Source organism: Engystomops pustulosus, unplaced genomic scaffold (assembly GCF_040894005.1).
Source record: "Engystomops pustulosus unplaced genomic scaffold, aEngPut4.maternal MAT_SCAFFOLD_35, whole genome shotgun sequence".
Lineage (NCBI taxonomy): Eukaryota > Metazoa > Chordata > Amphibia > Anura > Leptodactylidae > Engystomops > Engystomops pustulosus.
In genome coordinates, this window is record NW_027284963.1 from 58318 (window position 1) to 83473 (window position 25156).

Here is a 25156-nt window from a genome sequence, read left to right on the forward strand (position 1 = left end):
GCTCTGTCATCAGCCTCAGGACCATCACTACAGGCGTCTCCATAACACTGACACCAGCTCACAGATCCACAGCTAAAGAGAGAAACCAGCAGCTCTGTCATCAGCCGCAGGAGCATCACTACAGGCATCTCCATAACACTGACACCAGCTCACAGATCCACAGCTAAAGAGAGAAACCAGCAGCTGTGTCATCAGGAGCAGGAGCATCACTACAGGCATCTCCATAACACTGACACCAGCTCACAGGTCCACAGCTAAAGAGAGAAACTAGCAGCTCTGTCATCAGCCGCAGGAGCATCACTACAGGCGTCTCCATAACACTGACACCAGCTCACAGATCCACAGCTAAAGAGAGAAACCAGCAGCTCTGTCATCAGCCACAGGAGCATCACTACAGGCATCTCTATAACACTGACACCAGCTCACAGATCCACAGCTAAAGAGAGAAACCAGCAGCTCTGTCATCAGCCGCAGGAGCATCACTACAGGCGTCTCCATAACACTGACACCAGCTCACAGATCCACAGCTAAAGAGAGAAACCAGCAGCTCTGTCATCAGCCGCAGGAGCATCACTACAGGCGTCGCCATAACACTGAGACCAGCTCACAGATCCACAGCTAAAGAGAGGAACCATCAGCTCTGTCATCAGCCGCAGGAGCATCACTACAGGCATCTCTATAACACTGACACCAGCTCACAGATCCACAGCTAAAGAGAGAAACCAGCAGCTCTGTCATCAGCCGCAGGAGCATCACTACAGGCGTCTCCATAACACTGACACCAGCTCACAGATCCACAGCTAAAGAGAGAAACCAGCAGCTCTGTCATCAGCCGCAGGAGCATCACTACAGGCGTCGCCATAACACTGAGACCAGCTCACAGATCCACAGCTAAAGAGAGGAACCAGCAGCTTTGTCATCAGCCGCAGGAGCAGGAGCAGGAGCATCACTACAGGCGTCTCCATAACACTGAGACCAGCTCACAGATCCACAGCTAAAGAGAGGAACCAGCAGCTCTGTCATCAGCCGCAGGAGCAGGAGCATCACTACAGGCGTCTCCATAACACTGAGACCAGCTCACAGATCCACAGCTAAAGAGAGAAACCAGCAGCTCTGTCATCAGCCGCAGGAGCATCACTACAGGCATCTCCATAACACTGACACCAGCTCACAGATCTACAGCTAAAGAGAGAAACCAGCAGCTCTGTCATCAGCCGCAGGAGCATCACTACAGATGTCTCCATAACACTGACACCAGCTCACAGATCCACAGCTAAAGAGAGAAACCAGCAGCTCTGTCATCAGCCTCAGGAGCAGGAGCATCACTACAGGCGTCTCCATAACACTGACACCAGCTCACAGATCCACAGCTAAAGAGGGGAACCAGCAGCTCTGTCATCAGCCACAGGAGCAGGACCATCACTACAGGCGTCTCCATAACATTGACACCAGCTCACAGATCCACAGCTAAAGAGAGAAACCAGCAGCTCTGTCATCAGCCGCAGGAGCAGGAGCATCACTACAGGCATCTCCATAACACTGACACCAGCTCACAGATCCACAGCTAAAGAGAGAAACCAGCAGCTCTGTCATCAGCCGCAGGAGCATCACTACAGGTGTCTCCATAACACTGACACCAGCTCACAGATCCACAGCTAAAGAGAGGAACCAGCAGCTCTGTCATCAGCCGCAGGAGCAGGAGCATCACTACAGATGTCTCCATAACACTGACACCAGCTCACAGATCCACAGCTAAAGAGAGAAACCAGCAGCTCTGTCATCAGCCGCAGGAGCAGGAGCATCACTACAGGCATCTCCATAACACTGACACCAGCTCACAGATCCAAAGCTAAAGAGAGAAACCAGCAGCTCTGTCATCAGCCGCAGGAGCAGGAGCATCACTACAGGCGTCTCCATAACACTGAGACCAGCTCACAGATCCACAGCTAAAGAGAGAAACCAGCAGCGCTGTCATCAGCCGCAGGAGCAGGAGCATCACTACAGGCGTCTCCATAACACTGAGACCAGCTCACAGATCCACAGCTAAAGAGAGAAACCAGCAGCTCTGTCATCAGCCGCAGGAGCATCACTACAGGCATCTCCATAACACTGACACCAGCTCACAGATCCACAGCTAAAGAGAGAAACCAGCAGCTCTGTCATCAGCTGCAGGAGCATCACTACAGGCGTCTCCATAACACCGACACCAGCTCACAGATCCACAGCTAAAGAGAGAAACCAGCAGCTCTGTCATCAGCCGCAGGAGCATCACTACAGCCGTCTCCATAACACTGAGACCAGCTCACAGATCCACAGCTAAAGAGAGGAACCATCAGCTCTGTCATCAGCCTCAGGAGCAGGAGCATCACTACAGGCGTCTCCATAACACTGAGACCAGCTCACAGATCCACAGCTAAAGAGAGAAACCAGCAGCTCTGTCATTAGCCGTAGGAGCATCACTACAGACGTCTCCATAACACTGAGACCAGCTCACAGATCCACAGCTAAAGAGAGAAACCAGCAGCTCTGTCATCAGCCGCAGGAGCATCACTACAGGTGTCTCCATAACACTGACACCAGCTCACAGATCCACAGCTAAAGAGAGAAACCAGCAGCTCTGTCATCAGCCGCAGGAGCATCACTACAGGCGTCTCCATAACACTGACACCAGCTCACAGATCCACAGCTAAAGAGAGGAACCAGCAGCTCTGTCATCAGCCGCAGGAGCATCACTACAGGCGTCTCCATAACACTGAGACCAGCTTTAATATCACAGGTGTCTCTACACTACGCAGATCACAGCTCACAGATGCAGCACTAAGGAGAGATAACAGCTGAAGCTGCACCAAGCACCAGAAATCCTGTTAATCCTTCCCCATGTCTGTCTGAACCATATTTAGGGCCATAGGACTAGTAAGAGCTCCATCTCACAGTTTTGACTATAATAAAAGGAGCCCCTAACCCCCTTAATAACCTACCCATGTGCCTGTGCCTGACAGGTGAGCTCAGATCCATATATATATAACTGACCCGTGTGCCTGTGCTCAGATCCATAGTTACACATAATCCATGTGCCTGTTGTATCCATGTTCCCTTGTGGGGTCCTATAAACAGTCATGTGACCAGGGATGAATATGTCTCATGCAGGATGATACTTACACACTCCCATGTCCTTACAACAGTCCATCACGTCCGAGCTCCACTGACTGCCCATGGGGTTAGAGTTGGTGAAGACCTGCACCACCTGCGGCTGCGCTGTCACCGGGAAAGTGAGTGGCATCTGCAGAGACCAAAGGGCACATCGAGGTGAGGAGGGGAACTTACCATGATATTTCTCTCTCTATCAGTCCTGCTGGACATAATGTCAGTTGCCCCTAGACACGACCCTGTAACTTCTGTCTTAGGGTCGGGCTGGCACCTTGGATTTGTGTGTAGCCCCGCCCCCTGCATGGAGCTCAGAGACACTGACTCATCACTTCCTGCCAGCACATCATGAGCACACAGAGAGGCTGTGTGAGAGATAATATTATTTTCCTTTGTTGTAGCTTCTCCAAGTATATTGCTTGTCCTCATGTCCTCACACTGCTGGGCTCTGGGCTCTTTGCAATGGCTTTGAGTTAAAGCTGTATCATTCTTCTTATTGAAAGCTGCAGAAGGAAAGGGCTGTGGCACAGCTTTACACAACAAGCTAGAAGCACAGCAGTGTGAGGACACAAAGTCAGTGCACTTAGGAGCCTTAGGTCTAGAGAGATAATTGCATATTTTACAGTCCCGCTGCTACTACCAACATACACAAATAGATGTATGATTACACAACATAGTCTATTGTCTCCTGGGACAATACTTAACACTGTCCTCAGAGCACACAGAGCACAGCAGTGTTAGGACACCCCATATTACAATCCAAGCTGTAAGAAGACCCCAGCGGAGGACAGAACCATGACCTGTATGTGGGAGCATAGCCATGACACAACCTGTATGTGGGAGCATAGCCATGACACAACCTGTATGTGGGAGCATAGCCATGACACAACCTGTATGTGGGAGCATTGCCATGACACAACCTGTATGTGGGAGCTTAGCCATGACACAACCTGTATGTGGGAGCATAGCCATGACACAACCTGTATGTGGGAGCTTAGCCATGACACAACCTGTATGTGGGAGCATAGCCATGACACAACCTGTATGTGGGAGCATAGCCTTGGCACAACCTGTATGTGGGAGCATTGCCATGACACAACCTGTATGTGGGAGCATAGCCATGACACAACCTGTATGTGAGAGCATAGCCATGACACAACCTGTATGTGGGAGCATAGCCATGACACAACCTGTATGTGGGAGCATAGCCATGACACAACCTGTATGTGGGAGCATAGCCATGACACAACCTGTATGTGGGAGCATAGCCATGACACAACCTGTATTTGAGAGCATAGCCATGACACAACCTGTATGTGGGAGCATAGCCTTGGCACAACCTGTATGTGGGAGCATAGCCATGACACAACCTGTATGTGGGAGCATAGCCATGACACAACCTGTATGTGGGAGCATAGCCATGACACAACCTGTATGTGAGAGCATAGCCATGACACAACCTGTATGTGGGAGCTTAGCCATGACACAACCTGTATGTGGAAGCATAGCCATGACACAACCTGTATGTGGGAGCATAGCCATGACACAACCTGTATGTGGGAGCATAGCCATGACACAACCTGTATGTGGGAGCTTAGCCATGACACAACCTGTATGTGGGAGCATAGCCATGACACAACCTGTATGTGGGAGCATAGCCATGACACAACCTGTATGTGGGAGCATAGCCATGACACAACCTGTATGTGAGAGCATAGCCATGAAACAACCTGTATGTGGGAGCATAGCCATGACACAACCTGTATGTGGGCGCATAGCCATGACACAACCTGTGTGTGGGAGCTTTGCCATGACACAACCTGTGTGTGAGAGCATAGCCATGACACAAACTGTATGTGAGAGCATAGCCATGACACAAACTGTATGTGAGAGCATAGCCATGACACAACCTGTATGTGGGAGCATTGCCATGACACAACCTGTATGTGAGAGCATAGCCATGACACAACCTGTATGTGAGAGCATAGCCATGACACAACCTGTATGTGAGAGCATAGCATGACACAACCTGTATGTGGGAGCATTGCCATGACACAACCTGTATGTGAGAGCATAGCCATGACACAACCTGTATGTGAGAGCATAGCCATGACACAACCTGTATGTGAGAGCATAGCCATGACACAAACTGTATGTGAGAGCATAGCCATGACACAACCTGTATGTGGGAGCATTGCCATGACACAACCTGTATGTGAGAGCATAGCCATGACACAACCTGTATGTGAGAGCATAGCCATGACACAACCTGTATGTGAGAGCATAGCATGACACAACCTGTATGTGGGAGCATTGCCATGACACAACCTGTATGTGAGAGCATAGCCATGACACAACCTGTATGTGAGAGCATAGCCATGACACAACCTGTATGTGAGAGCATAGCCATGACACAACCTGTATGTGAGAGCATAGCCATGACACAACCTGTATGTGAGAGCATAGCCATGACACAACCTGTATATGGGAGCATTGCCATGACACAACCTGTATGTGAGAGCATAGCCATGGACGGGATCTCCACCAGAAAGGCAGAAGCCCCGGTAACAGCTTATATGATGTACGGAATACATCATATTGCATTATTGTTGCTTTCAAACTGTTCATATAATGTAATCTCAGCTGTAAGTATCTACCTACACACAGGTTATCTGCCGGTCCTATTATCTGTCTATTTTGGTCTGAAGAAGGTTTTTATAACCGAAACGCGTCACCTAGACTTTTATTTTTATCAGTTTGTTGTTTTATATAATAACAGATTATTTCCAGCTATTTATCACTATTGTAGATACGATTTGGCCTATTAGCTTCTTTCTCCTGTTTTTTACTCCTAGGAGCAGAGGTCAGGACAAGCGCCATGGGGTGAGTGACACATAGGACATGGGGTGAGGGATGAATGGAGCTGCTGGAATGTCGTCCGTCTTGTCTCTTATAGCAGACAATGGCCCCATTCACACCGGCCGCTCAGATATCCTAAATATGGCGCCCAGACCCCAGTGTGATCATGAGAGACCCGGCCCCATGACACGGCCCAAGGTCACATACACTACTGACCCAAGGAGGGAACCTATCAGCAGGTGTGACCCTACAAGCTGCAGCCAGTGCTATGTATTGTCCCTGGAGAGATGCGTAATCAGACCTCACACTGCTGTGCTCTGTGCTCTGTGCAGCCAGTGTTATGTATTGTCCCTGGAGACATGCGTAATCAGACCTCACACTGCTGTGCTCTGTGCTCTCTGCAGCCAGTGTTATGTACTGTCCCTGGAGAGATGTGTAATCAGACCTCACACTGCTGTGCTCTGTGCTCTCTGCAGCCAGTGTTATGTATTGTCCCTGGAGAGATGTGTAATCAGACCTCACACTGCTGTGCTCTGTGCTCTCTGCAGCCAGTGATATGTATTGTCCCTGGAGAGATGTGTAATCAGACCTCACACTGCTGTGCTCTGTGTTCTCTGCAGCCAGTGTTGTGTACTGTCCCTGGAGAGATGTGTAATCAGACCTCACACTGCTGTGCTCTGTGCTCTCTGCAGCCAGTGTTATGTATTGTCCCTGGAGAGATGTGTAATCAGACCTCACACTGCTGTGCTCTGTGCTCTCTGCAGCCAGTGTTATGTATTGTACCTTGAGAGATGTGTAATCAGACCTCACACTGCTGTGCTCTGTGCTCTCTGCAGCCAGTGTTATGTATTGTCCCTGGAGAGATGTGTAATCAGACCTCACACTGCTGTGCTCTGTGCTCTCTGCAGGACTGTGAAATACAGATTTATATTGTACTGGTGCTGTGTCCTCACACTGCTGTGCAGACAGTGTAACGCATTGCCCCTGCTGTCCTGCTGCTACTAATGTATGATTACACCGCTCTCCAGGGACAATATCTTCCCCCTCCCGGAGAAGTAGAGACCTTTACACTTTCATGAGGAAACAAAACGTTTATGTTGCAGAGAGGAATTTATGAGACCCGATTGTATGAGGAAGTAGGAGATGTCTCCCCGGGGCCCCCCGCTCTCCAGGTCCATGGCTGTATATGCCCCCTGCCCTGGATAACGCCCGGGGGTCCTGCCTCCTTGGGGCTGTGACTCCTCAGGAGATTTGTGGCCGGGCAGATCCTGAGGACATCTGCAGATGGAGCAGCACTCTAAACCAAAACATGAGGTCTGTGTCCTCTGCAGGATCCTCAGGGGCGGGGCTACACACCAGGTTTCCCTCTGGAGGCAGTCCCTGTATTATGCTCCTCCCCCTTGGATTATTCCTACTGTTACACTCTGCCATAATCTCAGCAAACCAGCAATAAACCTCATCCCAATGGGGGCATCTTAATCTCATGGCTTGGATACAGCACGGACCAAACAGGGTAGGCTACAAGTCTCTGGATTAGATACATAGGCTACAGCACTGGATACTGGAGATGAGATACAGCGCGCTCCTGTAATATGCAGCGTGTCATGCTAGTAACATTACAGTGATATAATAGACGTGTGGATATAAACATTCCATGCGGAGGAGGGGTGTGGGGGATGGGTGGGACATTATGTACCAGCTATAATGGCTACCCCCCCCCCCCCCCCCTCATCCCTAGTGCAGGAGCTCAACGTCTTTCTGCAGGTTCCTCCACATTCCAGAGATTAGGGCAACACCAGGAGCCTCCACCATGGATACCCTGATACATAGTCATACACGGCCACACACACTGATACATAGTCATACATGGCCACACATACTGATACACAGTCATACATGGCCACACATACTGATACATAGTCATACATGGCCACACATACTGATACATAGTCATACATGGCCACACATACTGATACATAGTCATACATGGCCACACACACTGATACATAGTCATACATGGCCACACATACTGATACATAGTCATACATGGCCACACATACTGATACATAGTCATACATGGCCACACATACTGATACATAGTCATACATGGCCACACATACTGATACATAGTCATACATAGCCACACATACTGATACACAGTCATACATGGCCACACATACTGATACATAGTCATACATGGCCACACATACTGATACATAGTCATACATAGCCACACATACTGATACACAGTCATACATGGCCACACACACTGATACATAGTCATACATGGCCACACATACTGATACATAGTCATACATGGCCACACATACTGATACATAGTCATACATGGCCACACATACTGATACATAGTCATACATGGCCACACATACTGATACATAGTCATACATGGCCACACACACTGATACACAGTCATACATGGCCACACATACTGATACATAGTCATACATGGCCACACATACTGATACATAGTCATACATGGCCACACATACTGATACATAGTCATACATGGCCACACATACTGATACATAGTAATACATGGCCACACATACTGATACATAGTCATACATGGCCACACATACTGATACATAGTCATACATGGCCACACACACTGATACACAGTCATACATGGCCACACATACTGATACATAGTCATACATGGCCACACATACTGATACATAGTCATACATGGCCACACATACTGATACATAGTCATACATGGCCACACATACTGATACATAGTCATACATGGCCACACATACTGATACACAGTCATACATGGCCACACACACTGATACATAGTCATACATGGCCACACACACTGATACATAGTCATACATGGCCACACATACTGATACATAGTCATACATGGCCACACATACTGATACATAGTCATACATGGCCACACATACTGATACATAGTCATACATGGCCACACATACTGATACATAGTCATACATAGCCACACATACTGATACACAGTCATACATGGCCACACATACTGATACATAGTCATACATGGCCACACATACTGATACATAGTCATACATGGCCACACATACTGATACATAGTCATACATGGCCACACATACTGATACATAGTCATACATGGCCACACATACTGATACATAGTCATACATGGCCACACATACTGATACATAGTCATACATAGCCACACATACTGATACATAGTCATACATGGCCACACATACTGATACATAGTCATACATGGCCACACATACTGATACATAGTCATACATGGCCACACATACTGATACATAGTCATACATGGCCACACATACTGATACACAGTCATACATGGCCACACATACTGATACATAGTCATACATGGCCACACATACTGATACATAGTCATACATGTCCACACATACTGATACATAGTCATACATGTCCACACATACTGATACATAGTCATACATGGCCACACATACTGATACATAGTCATACATGGCCACACATACTGATACATAGTCATACATGGCCACACATACTGATACATAGTCATACATGGCCACACATACTGATACATAGTCATACATGGCCACACATACTGATACATAGTCATACATGGCCACACACACTGATACATAGTCATACATGGCCACACATACTGATACATAGTCATACATGGCCACACACACTGATACATAGACATACATGGCCACACATACTGATACATAGTCATACATGGCCACACATACTGATACATAGTCATACATGGCCACACATACTGATACATAGTCATACATGGCCACACATACTGATACATAGTCATACATGGCCACACATACTGATACATAGTCATACATAGCCACACATACTGATACATAGTCATACATAGCCACACATACTGATACATAGTCATACATAGCCACACATACTGATACATAGTCATACATGGCCACACATACTGATACATAGTCATACATAGCCACACATACTGATACATAGCCATACATGGCCACACACACTGATACATAGTCATACATGGCCACACATACTGATACATAGTCATACATGGCCACACATACTGATACATAGTCATACATAGCCACACATACTGATACATAGTCATACATGGCCACACATACTGATACATAGTCATACATAGCCACACATACTGATACATAGTCATACATAGCCACACATACTGATACATAGTCATACATGGCCACACATACTGATACATAGTCATACATGGCCACACATACTGATACATAGTCATACATGGCCACACATACTGATACATAGACATACATGGCCACACATACTGATACATAGTCATACATAGCCACACATACTGATACATAGTCATACATGGCCACACATACTGATACATAGTCATACATAGCCACACATACTGATACATAGTCATACATAGCCACACATACTAATACATAGTCATACATAGCCACACATACTGATACATAGTCATACATGGCCACACATACTGATACATAGTCATACATGGCCACACATACTGATACATAGTCATACATGGCCACACATACTGATACATAGTCATACATGGCCACACACACTGATACACAGTCATACATGTCCACACATACTGATACATAGTCATACATGGCCACACATACTGATACATAGTCATACATGGCCACACATACTGATACATAGTCATACATGGCCACACATACTGATACATAGTCATACATGGCCACACATACTGATACATAGTCATACATGGCCACACATACTGATACATAGTCATACATGGCCACACATACTGATACATAGTCATACATGGCCACACACACTGATACACAGTCATACATGTCCACACATACTGATACATAGTCATACATGGCCACACATACTGATACATAGTCATACATGGCCACACATACTGATACATAGTCATACATGGCCACACACACTGATACACAGTCATACATGTCCACACATACTGATACATAGTCATACATGGTCACACATACTGATACATAGTCATACATGGCCACACATACTGATACATAGTCATACATGGTCACACATACTGATACATAGTCATACATGGCCACACACACTGATACATAGTCATACATGGCCACACATACTGATACATAGTCATACATGGCCACACATACTGATACATAGTCATACATGGCCACACATACTGATACATAGTCATACATGGTCACACATACTGATACATAGTCATACATGGCCACACATACTGATACATAGTCATACATGGCCACACATACTGATACATAGTCATACATGGCCACACATACTGATACATAGTCTTACATGGCCACACATACTGATACATAGTCATACATGGCCACACATACTGATACATAGTCATACATGTCCACACATACTGATACATAGTCATACATGGCCACACATACTGATACATAGTCATACATGGCCACACATACTGATACATAGTCTTACATGGCCACACATACTGATACATAGTCATACATGGCCACACATACTGATACATAGTCATACTTGTCCACACATACTGATACATAGTCATACATGGCCACACTTACTGATACATAGTCATACATGGCCACACACACTGATACATAGTAATACATGGCCACACATACTGATACATAGTCATACATGGCCACACATACTGATACATAGTCATACATGGCCACACATACTGATACATAGTCATACATGGTCACAAATACTGATACACAGTCATACATGGCCACAAATACTGATACATAGTCATACATGGCCACACATACTGATACATAGTCATACATGGCCACATATACTGATACATAGTCATACATGGCCACACATACTGATACATAGTCATACATGGCCACACATACTGATACATAGTCATACATGGCCACACATACTGATACATAGTCATACATAGCCACACATACTGATACATAGTCATACATGGCCACACATACTGATACATAGTCATACATAGCCACACATACTGATACATAGTCATACATGGCCACACATACTGATACATAGTCATACATAGCCACACATACTGATACATAGTCATACATGGCCACACATACTGATACATAGTCATACATGGCCACACATACTGATACATAGTCTTACATGGCCACACATACTGATACATAGTCATACATGGCCACACATACTGATACATAGTCATACATGTCCACACATACTGATACATAGTCATACATGGCCACACATACTGATACATAGTCATACATGGCCACACATACTGATACATAGTCTTACATGGCCACACATACTGATACATAGTCATGCATGGCCACACATACTGATACATAGTCATACTTGTCCACACATACTGATACATAGTCATACATGGCCACACTTACTGATACATAGTCATACATGGCCACACACACTGATACATAGTAATACATGGCCACACATACTGATACATAGTCATACATGGCCACACATACTGATACATAGTCATACATGGCCACACATACTGATACATAGTCATACATGGTCACACATACTGATACACAGTCATACATGGCCACAAATACTGATACATAGTAATACATGGCCACACACACTGATACATAGTAATACATGGCCACACATACTGATACATAGTCATACATGGCCACACATACTGATACATAGTCATACATGTCCACACACACTGATACATAGTAATACATGGCCACACATACTGATACATAGTCATACATGGCCACACATACTGATACATAGTCATACATGGACACGCATACTGATACCTAGTCATACATGGCCACACATACTGATACATAGTCATACATAGCCACACATACTGATACATAGTCATACATGGCCACACATACTGATACATAGTCATACATAGCCACACATACTGATACATAGTCATACATAGCCACACATACTGATACATAGTCATACATGGCCACACATACTGATACATAGTCATACATGGCCACACATACTGATACATAGTCATACATAGCCACACATACTGATACATAGTCATACATGGCCACACATACTGATACATAGTCATACATAGCCACACATACTGATACATAGTCATACATGGCCACACATACTGATACATAGTCATACATAGCCACACATACTGATACATAGTCATACATGGCCACACATACTGATACATAGTCATACATAGCCACACATACTGATACATAGTCATACATAGCCACACATACTGATACACAGTCATACATGGCCACACATACTGATACATAGTCATACAAGGCCACAAATACTGATACATAGTAATACATGGCCACACACACTGATACATAGTAATACATGGCCACACATACTGATACATAGTCATACATGGCCACACATACTGATACATAGTCATACATGTCCACACACACTGATACATAGTAATACATGGCCACACATACTGATACATAGTCATACATGGCCACACATACTGATACATAGTCATACATGGACACGCATACTGATACCTAGTCATACATGGCCACACATACTGATACATAGTCATACATAGCCACACATACTGATACATAGTCATACATGGCCACACATACTGATACATAGTCATACATAGCCACACATACTGATACATAGTCATACATAGCCACACATACTGATACATAGTCATACATGGCCACACATACTGATACATAGTCATACATGGCCACACATACTGATACATAGTCATACATGGCCACACATACTAATACATAGTCATACATGGCCACACATACTGATACATAGTCATACATGGCCACACATACTGATACATAGTCATACATGGCCACACACACTGATACACAGTCATACATGTCCACACATACTGATACATAGTCATACATGGCCACACATACTGATACATAGTCATACATGGCCACACACACTGATACATAGTCATACATGGCCACACATACTGATACATAGTCATACATGGCCACACATACTGATACGTAGTCAGACATGTCCACACATACTGATACATAGTCATACATGGCCACACACACTGATACATAGTCATACATGTCCACACACACTGATACATAGTAATACATGGCCATACATACTGATACATAGTCATACATGGCCACACATACTGATACATAGTCATACATGGACACGCATACTGATACATAGTCATACATGGACACGCATACTGATACATAGTCATACATGGCCACACATACTGATACATAGTAATACAAGGCCACACACACTGATACATAGTCATACATGGCCACACATACTGATACATAGTCATACATGGACACGCATACTGATACATAGTCATACATGGCCACACATACTGATACATAGTCATACATGGTCACACATACTGATACATAGTAATACAAGGCCACACACACTGATACATAGTCATACATGGCCACACATACTGATACATAGTCATACATGGCCACACATACTGATACGTAGTCAGACATGTCCACACATACTGATACGTAGTCATACATGGCCACACATACTGATACATAGCCATACATGGCCACACATACTGATACATAGTCATACATGGCCACACATACTGATACATAGTCATACATGGACACGCATACTGATACATAGTCATACATGGCCACACATACTGATACATAGCCATACATGGCCACACATACTGATACATAGTCATACATGGCCACACATACTGATACATAGTCATACATGGACACGCATACTGATACCTAGTCATACATGGACACGCATACTGATACATAGTCATACATGTCCACACATACTGATACATAGTCATACATGGCCACACATACTGATACATAATCATACATGGCCACACATACTGATACATAGTCATACATGGCCACACATACTGATACATAGTAATACATGGCCACACATACTGATACATAGTCATACATGGCCACACATACTGATACATAGTCATACATGGCCACACATACTGATACATAGTCATACATGGCCACACACACTGATACATAGACATACATGGCCACACATACTGATACATAGTAATACAAGGCCACACACACTGATACATAGTCATACATGGCCACACATACTGATACATAGTCATACATGGCCACACACACTGATACATAGTCATACATGGTCACACACACTGATACATAGTCATACATGGCCACACAGACTAATACATAGTCATACATGGCCACACACACTGATACATAGTCATACATGGTCACACACACTGATACATAGTCATACATGGCCACACAGACTAATACATAGTCATACATGGCCACACACACTGATACATAGTCATACATGGCCACACATACTGATACATAGTCATACATGTCCACACATACTGATACGTAGTCATACATGGCCACACACACTGATACATAGTCATACATGGCCACACATACTGATACATAGTCATACATGGCCACACATACTGATACATAGTCATACATGGCCACACATACTGATACACAGTCATACATGGCCACACACACTGATACATAGTCATACATGGCCACACACACTGATACACAGTCATACATGGCCACACATACTGATACACAGTCATACATGGCCACACATACTGATACACAGTCATACATGGCCACACACACTGATACATAGTCATACATGGCCACACACACTGATACATAGTCATACATGGCCACACATACTGATGCATAGTCATACATGGCCACACATACTGATACATAGTCATACATGTCCACACATACTGATACATAGTCATACATGGCCACACATACTGATACATAGTCATACATGGCCACACATACTGATGCATAGTCATACATGGCCACACATACTGATACATTGTCATACATGTCCACACATACTGATACATAGTCATACATGGCCACACATACTGGTACATAGTCATACATGGCCACACATACTGATACATAGTCATACATGGCCACACATACTGATGCATAGTCATACATGGCCACACATACTGATACATAGTCATACATGTCCACACATACTGATACATAGTCATACATGGCCACACATACTGATACATAGTCATACATGGCCACACATACTGATACATAGTCATACATGTCCACACATACTGATACATAGTCATACATGGCCACACATACTGATACATAGTCATACATGGCCACACATACTGATACATAGTCATACATGGCCACACATACTGATACATAGTCATACATGGCCACATATACTGATACATAGTCATACATGGCCACACATACTGATACATAGTCATACATGGCCACACATACTGATACATAGTCATACATGGCCACACATACTGATACACAGTCATACATGGCCACACACACTGATACATAGTCATACATGGCCACACACACTGATACACAGTCATACATGGCCACACATACTGATACACAGTCATACATGGCCACACATACTGATACACAGTCATACATGGCCACACACACTGATACATAGTCATACATGGCCACACACACTGATACATAGTCATACATGGCCACACATACTGATGCATAGTCATACATGGCCACACATACTGATACATAGTCATACATGTCCACACATACTGATACATAGTCATACATGGCCACACATACTGATACATAGTCATACATGGCCACACATACTGATACATAGTCATACATGGCCAGACATACTGGTACATAGTCATACATGGCCACACATACTGATACATAGTCATACATGGCCACACATACTGATGCATAGTCATACATGGCCACACATACTGATACATAGTCATACATGGCCACACATACTGATACATAGTCATACATGGCCACACATACTGATACATAGTCATACATGGCCACACATACTGATACATAGTCATACATGGCCACGCACACTGATACATAGTCATACATGGCCACACACACTGATACATAGTCATACATGGCCACACATACTGATACATAGTCATACATGGCCACACATACTGATACATAGTCATACATGGCCACACATACTGATACATAGTCATACATGGCCACACACACTGATACATAGTCATACATGGCCACACATACTGATGCATAGTCATACATGGCCACACATACTGATACATAGTCATACATGGCCACACACACTGATACATAGTCATACATGGCCACACAGACTGATACATAGTCATACATGGCCACACACACTGATACATAGTCATACATGGCCACACATACTGATACATAGTCATACATGGCCACACACACTGATACATAGTCATACATGGCCACACAGACTGATACATAGTCATACATGGCCACACACACTGATACATAGTAATACATGGCCACACATACTGATACGTAGTCATACATGGCCACACACACTGATACATAGTCATACATGGCCACACATACTGATACATAGTCATACATGGCCACACATACTGATACATAGTCATACATGGCCACACATACTGATACATAGTCATACATGGCCACACATACTGATACATAGTCATACATGGCCACACATACTGATACATAGTCATACATGGCCACACATACTGATACATAGTCATACATGTCCACACATACTGATACATAGTCATACATGGCCACACAGACTGATACATAGTCATACATGGCCACACATGCTGATACATAGTCATACATGGCCACACACACTGATACATAGTCATACATGGCCACACACACTGATACATAGTCATACATGGCCACACAGACTGATACATAGTCATACATGGCCACACAGACTGATACATAGTCATACATGGCCACACATACTGATACATAGTCATACATGGCCACACACACTGATACATAGTCATACATGGCCACACATACTGATACATAGTCATACATGGCCACACACACTGATACATAGTCATACATGGCCACACACACTGATTCATAGTCATACATGGCCACACATACTGATACATAGTCATACATGGCCACACACACTGATACATAGTCATACATGGCCACACACACTGATACATAGTAATACATGGCCACACATACTGATACATAGTCATACATGGCCACACAGACTGATACATAGTCATACATGGCCACACACACTGATACATAGTCATACATTGCCACACACACTGATACATAGTCATACATGGCCACACACACTGATACATAGTCATACATGGCCACACATACTGATACATAGTCATACATGGCCACACACACTGATACATAGTCATACATGGCCACACATACTGATACATAGTCATACATGGCCACACATACTGATACATAGTCATACATGGCCACACACACTGATACATAGTCATACATGGCCACGCATACTGATACACAGTCATACATGGCCACACATACTGATGCATAGTCATACATGGCCACACATACTGATACATAGTCATACATGGCCACACATACTGATACACAGTCATACATGGCCACACATACTGATACATATTCATACATGGCCACACATACTGATACATAGTCATACATGGCCACACATACTGATACATAGTCATACATGGCCACACACACTGATACATAGTCATACATGGCCACACACACTGATACATAGTCATACATGGCCACACATACTGATACATAGTAATACATGGCCACACATACTGATACATAGTCATACATAGCGACACATACTGATACATAGTCATACATGGCCACACACACTGATTCATAGTAATACATGGCCACACACACTGATACATGGTCATACATGGCCACACATACTGATACATAGTCATACATGGCCACACATACTGATACATAGTCATACATGGCCACACATACTGATACATAGTCATACATGGCCACACACACTGATACATAGTCATACATGGCCACACACACTGATACATAGTCATACATGGCCACACATACTGATACATAGTAATACATGGCCACACACACTGATACATAGTGATACATGGCCACACACACTGATACATAGTCATACATGGCCACACATACTGATACATAGTAATACATGGCCACACATACTGATACATAGTCATACATAGCCACACATACTGATACATAGTCATACATGGCCACACACACTGATACATAGTAATACATGGCCACACATACTGATACATAGTCATACATGGCCACACATACTGATACATAGTCTTACATGGCCACACATACTGATACATAGTCATACTTGGCCACACATACTGATACATAGTCATACATGGCCACACTTACTGATACATAGTCATACATGGCCACACTTACTGATACATAGTCATACATGGCCACACATACTGATACATAGTCATACATGGCCACACACACTGATACATAGTCACAGGAGGAGGACACTGCACATAGTACAGACTGCACAGGAGGGAGGACACTGCACATAGCACAGACTGCACAGGAGGGAGGACACTGCACATAGTACAGACTGCACAGGAGGGAGGACACTGCACATAGTACAGACTGCACAGGAGGGAGGACACTGCACATAGTACAGACTGCACGGGAGGGAGGACACTGCACATAGTACAGACTGCACAGGAGGGAGGAGACTGCACATAGTACAGACTGCACAGGAGGAGGACACTGCACATAGTACAGACTGCACAGGAGGAGGACACTGCACATAGTACAGACTGCACAGGAGGGAGGACACTGCACATAGTACAGACTGCACAGGAGGGAGGACACTGCACATAGTACAGACTGCACAGGAGGGAGGACACTGCACATAGTACAGACTGCACAGGAGGGAGGACACTGCACATAGTACAGACTGCACAGGAGGGAGGACACTGCACATAGTACAGACTGCACAGGAGAGAGGAGACTGCACATAGTACAAACTGCACAGGAGGGGGGGCACTGCACATAGTACAGACTGCCCAAGAGGGAGGACAATGCACATAGTACAGACTGCACAGGAGGGGGGGCACTGCACATAGTACAGACTGCCCAAGAGGGAGGACAATGCACATAGTACAGACTGCACAGGAGAGAGGACACTGCACATAGTACAGACTGCACAGGAGGGAGGACACTGCACATAGTACAGACTGCACGGGAGGGAGGACACTGCACATAGTACAGACTGTACAGGAGAGAGGACACTGCACATAGTACAGACTGCACAGGAGAGAGGACACTGCACATAGTACAGACTGCACAGGAGGGAGGACACTGCACATAGTACAGACTGCACAGGAGGGAGGACACCGCACATAGTACAGACTGCACAGGAGGGAGGACACTGCACATAGTACAGACTGCACAGGAGGGAGGACACTGCACATAGTACAGACTGCCCAAGAGGGAGGACAATGCACATAGTACAGACTGCACAGGAGAGAGGACACTGCACATAGTACAGACTGCACAGGAGGGAGGACACTGCACATAGTACAGACTGCCCAAGAGGGAGGACAATGCACATAGTACAGACTGCACAGGAGAGAGGACAATGCACATAGTACAGACTGCACAGGAGAGAGGACACTGCACATAGTACAGACTGCACAGGAGAGAGGACACTGCACATAGTACAGACTGCACAGGAGGGAGGAGACTGCACATAGTACAGACTGCACAGGAGGGAGGACACTGCACATAGTACAGACTGCACAGGAGGGAGGACACTGCACATAGTACAGACTGCACAGGAGGGAGGACACTGCACATAGTACAGGCTGCAAAGGAGAGAGGACACTGCACATAGTACAGACTGCACAGGAGGGAGGACACTGCACATAGTACAGGCTGCACAGGAGAGAGGACACTGCACATAGTACAGACTGCACAGGAGGGAGGACACTGCACATAGTACAGGCTGCAAAGGAGAGAGGACACTGCACATAGTACAGACTGCACAGGAGGGAGGACACTGCACATAGTACAGGCTGCACAGGAGAGAGGACACTGCACATAGTACAGACTGCACAGGAGGGAGGACACTGCACATAGTACAGACTGCACAGGAGGGAGGACACTGCTTATAGTACAGACTGCACAGGAGAGAGGACACTGCACATAGTACAGACTGCACAGGAGGGAGGACACTGCACATAGTACAGGCTGCACAGGAGAGAGGACACTGCACATAGTACAGACTGCACAGGAGGGAGGACACTGCACATAGTACAGACTGCACAGGAGGGAGGACACTGCACATAGTACAGACTGCACAGGAGGGGAGAACACTGCTCATAGTACAGACTGCACAGGAGGGAGGACACTGCACATAGTGCAGACTGCACAGGAGGGAGGAGACTGCACATAGTACAGACTGCACAGGAGGGACTGCACATAGTACAGACTGCACAGGAGGAAGGACACTGCACATAGTACAGACTGCACAGGAGAGAGGACACTGCACATAGTACAAAGTGCACAGGAGGGAGGACACTGCACATAGTACAGACTGCACAGGAGGGAGGACACTGCACATAGTACAGACTGCACAGGAGAGAGGACACTGCACATAGTACAGACTACACAGGAGGGAGGACACTGCACATAGTACAGACTACACAGGAGGAAGGACACTGCACATAGTACAGACTGCACAGGAGGGAGGACACTGCACATAGTACAGACTGCACAGGAGTGAGGACACTGCACATAGTACAGACTGCACAGGAGAGAGGACACTGCACATAGTACAGACTGCACAGGAGGGAGGACACTGCACATAGTACAGACTGCACATAGTACAGACTGCACAGGAGGAAGGACACTGCACATAGTACAGACTGCACAGGAGGGAGGACACTGCACATAGTACAAAGTGCACAGGAGGGAGGACACTGCACATAGTACAGACTGCACAGGAGGGAGGACACTGCACATAGTACAGACTGCACAGGAGGGAGGACACTGCACATAGTACAGACTGCACAGGAGAGAGGACACTGCATTTAGTACAGACTACACAGGAGGGAGGACACTGCACATAGTACAGACTACACAGGAGGAAGGACACTGCACATAGTACAGACTGCACAGGAGGGAGGACACTGCACATAGTACAGACTGCACAGGAGGGAGGACACTGCACATAGTACAGACTGCACAGGAGGAGGACACTGCACATAGTACAGACTGCACAGGAGGGAGGACACTGCACATAGTACAGACTGCACAGGAGGGAGGACACTGCACACAGTACAGACTGCACAGGAGGGAGGACACTGCACTTAGTACAGACTGCACATAGTACAGACTGCACAGGAGGAAGGACACTGCACATAGTACAGACTGCACAGGAGGGAGGACACTGCACATAGTACAAAGTGCGCAGGAGGGAGGACACTGCACATAGTACAGACTGCACAGGAGGTTAGGACACTGCACATAGTACAGACTGCACAGGAGGGAGGACACTGCACATAGTACAGACTGCACAGGAGGAGGACACTGCACATAGTACAGACTGCACAGGAGGGAGGACACTGCACATAGTACAGACTGCACAGGAGAGAGGACACTGCACATAGTACAGACTCCACAGGAGGGAGGACACTGCACATAGTACAGACTGCACAGGAGGGAGGACACTGCACATAGTACAGACTGCACAGGAGGGAGGACACTGCACATAGTACAGACTGCACAGGAGGGAGGACACTGCACATAGTACAGACTGCACAGGAGGGAGGACACTGTACATAGTACAGACTGCACAGGAGGGAGGACACTGCACATAGTACAGACTGCACAGGAGGGAGGACACTGCACATAGTACAGACTGCACAGGAGAGAGGACACTGCACATAATACATACTGCACAGGAGGGAGGACACTGCACATAGTACAGACTGCACAGGAGGGAGGACACTGCACATAGTACAGACTGAATCCCAGAACCTGCAGATGGTGGCAGATTTACTTACCCGGTCCGTTCGCGATCCAGCGGCGCGTTCTCTGCGGTGGATTCTGGTCCGGCCGGGATTCATCAAGGCAGTTCCTCCGACGTCCACCAGGTGGCGATGCTGCGCTGAAGAGCATCCGAACACACTGAAGTTCACGATTCTATCCTGGATGAAGGTGAGTGCAAGCTCCGCGACACAATTTCCTTTTTTAAATGCGGCGGTTTTCGTTTGGCCACGCCCCCCGATTTCTGTCGCGTGCATGCCGGTGCTGATGCGCCACACGATTTCCGTCGCGTGCATGCCGGTGCTGATGCGCCACAATCCGATCGCGTGCGCCAAAATCCTGGGGCAATTCAGGTAAAATCGGCGCAAATCGGAAATATTAGGGTAACACCTCGGGAAAACGCGAATCGGGCCCTTAGTAAATGACCCCCGATGACTTGAGCACCTTGAGACATCTCACCCAAGAGCTGACACTTACTTGTTGTGGCTCCATGTCTTCCAGGGAAGATGCTTTCTAGGATCAGCAGAACGTCTCCAGCACGAGGGAACTGCTTAATGACATCTGAGAATGAAGCTAAAGAGATGCATTAGATGTGAGGTCTCAGCCCCCTCATTCAGGAGCCTCCCACCCCGGCCCCTACCCAGTCCCCTGCATCTGGTTTCCATCTCCTGCCCCCCCCCCCCCCCCCCTGCCTTTTACTACATGTTTTTTTTTCTTACAACCTTTAAAGTGGTTAACTGAAACCTTTACTTGTTTTTCTGCTTCATAGACTTAGAGGAAGGAGGAAGTGGGCGGAGCCTCCTGTGAATCGAAAGTTACTTCTTCACTGATAGTGGGCAAGTGTGTGTACAATGTATCATCCATAACATGTAATATTATCACACTGCAGACATCCCGGCCCCTCCTGACCCTGTACCATGTATCATCCATAACATGTAATATTATCACACTGCAGACATCCTGGCCCCTCCTGACCCTGTACCATGTATCATCCATAACATGTAATATTATCACACTGCAGACATCCCGGCCCCTCCTGACCCTGTACCATGTATCATCCATAACATGTGATATTATTACACTGCTGACATCCCGGCCCCTCCTGACCCTGTACCATGTATCATCCATAACATGTGATATTATTACACTGCAGACATCCCAGCCCCTCCTGACCCTGTACCATGTATCATCCATAACATGAAATATTATTACACTGCAGACATCCCAGCCCCTCCTGACCCAGTACCATGTATCATCCATAACATGTGATATTATTACACTGCAGACATCCCCGCCCCTCCTGACCCTGAACCATGTATCATCCATAACATGTGATATTATTAGACTGCAGACATCCCGGCCCCTCCTGACCCTGTACCATCCATAACATGTGATATTATTACACTGCAGACATCCCGGCTCCTCCTGACCCTGTACCATGTATCATCCATAACATGTGATATTATTACACTGCAGACATCCCGACCCCTCCTTACCCTGTACCATGTATCATCCATAACATGTGATATTATTACACTGCAGACATCCCGGCCCCTCCTGACCCTGTACCATGTATCATCCATAACATGTAATATTATTACACTGCAGACATCCCGGCCCCTCCTGACCCTGTACCATGTATCATCCATAACATGTGATATTATTACACTGCAGACATCCCAGCCCCTCCTGACCCTGTACCATGTATCATCCATAACATGAAATATTATTACACTGCAGACATCCCAGCCCCTCCTGACCCAGTACCATGTATCATCCATAACATGTGATATTATTACACTGCAGACATCCCCGCCCCTCCTGACCCTGAACCATGTATCATCCATAACATGTGATATTATTAGACTGCAGACATCCCGGCCCCTCCTGACCCTGTACCATCCATAACATGTGATATTATTACACTGCAGACATCCCGGCTCCTCCTGACCCTGTACCATGTATCATCCATAACATGTGATATTATTACACTGCAGACATCCCGACCCCTCCTTACCCTGTACCATGTATCATCCATAACATGTGATATTATTACACTGCAGACATCCCGGCCCCTCCTGACCCTGTACCATGTATCATCCATAACATGTAATATTATTACACTGCAGACATCCCGGCCCCTCCTGACCCTGTACCATGTATCATCCATAACATGTGATATTATTACACTGCAGACATCCCGACCACTCCTGACCCTGTACCATGTATCATCCATAACATGTGATATTATTACACTGCAGACATCCCAGCCCCTCCTGACCCTGTAC

At 45.9% G+C, this 25156-nt stretch overlaps 1 protein-coding gene across 2 annotated transcripts in view; it reads right to left on the minus strand.

Moving 5' to 3' along the window:
* The window catches only part of LOC140106873 (cornifelin homolog A-like), a 32401-nt gene extending 8764 nt beyond the window's left edge, over positions 1-23637 (minus strand). The window contains exons 1-3 of one of the 2 annotated variants that reach the window (XM_072131500.1): positions 23591-23637; positions 23346-23441; positions 3160-3280 (exon numbers count right to left, since the gene is read on the minus strand). In XM_072131500.1, coding sequence (XP_071987601.1) covers positions 3160-3280; positions 23346-23360 — 136 coding nt within the window. In that variant the 5' untranslated portion in view covers positions 23361-23441; positions 23591-23637. Of the gene's footprint in view, positions 1-3159; positions 3281-23345; positions 23490-23590 lie in introns of those variants that run through there. The other variant, XM_072131499.1, reaches the window with a different exon arrangement.
* Between the last annotated feature and the right edge of the window lie 1519 nt (positions 23638-25156).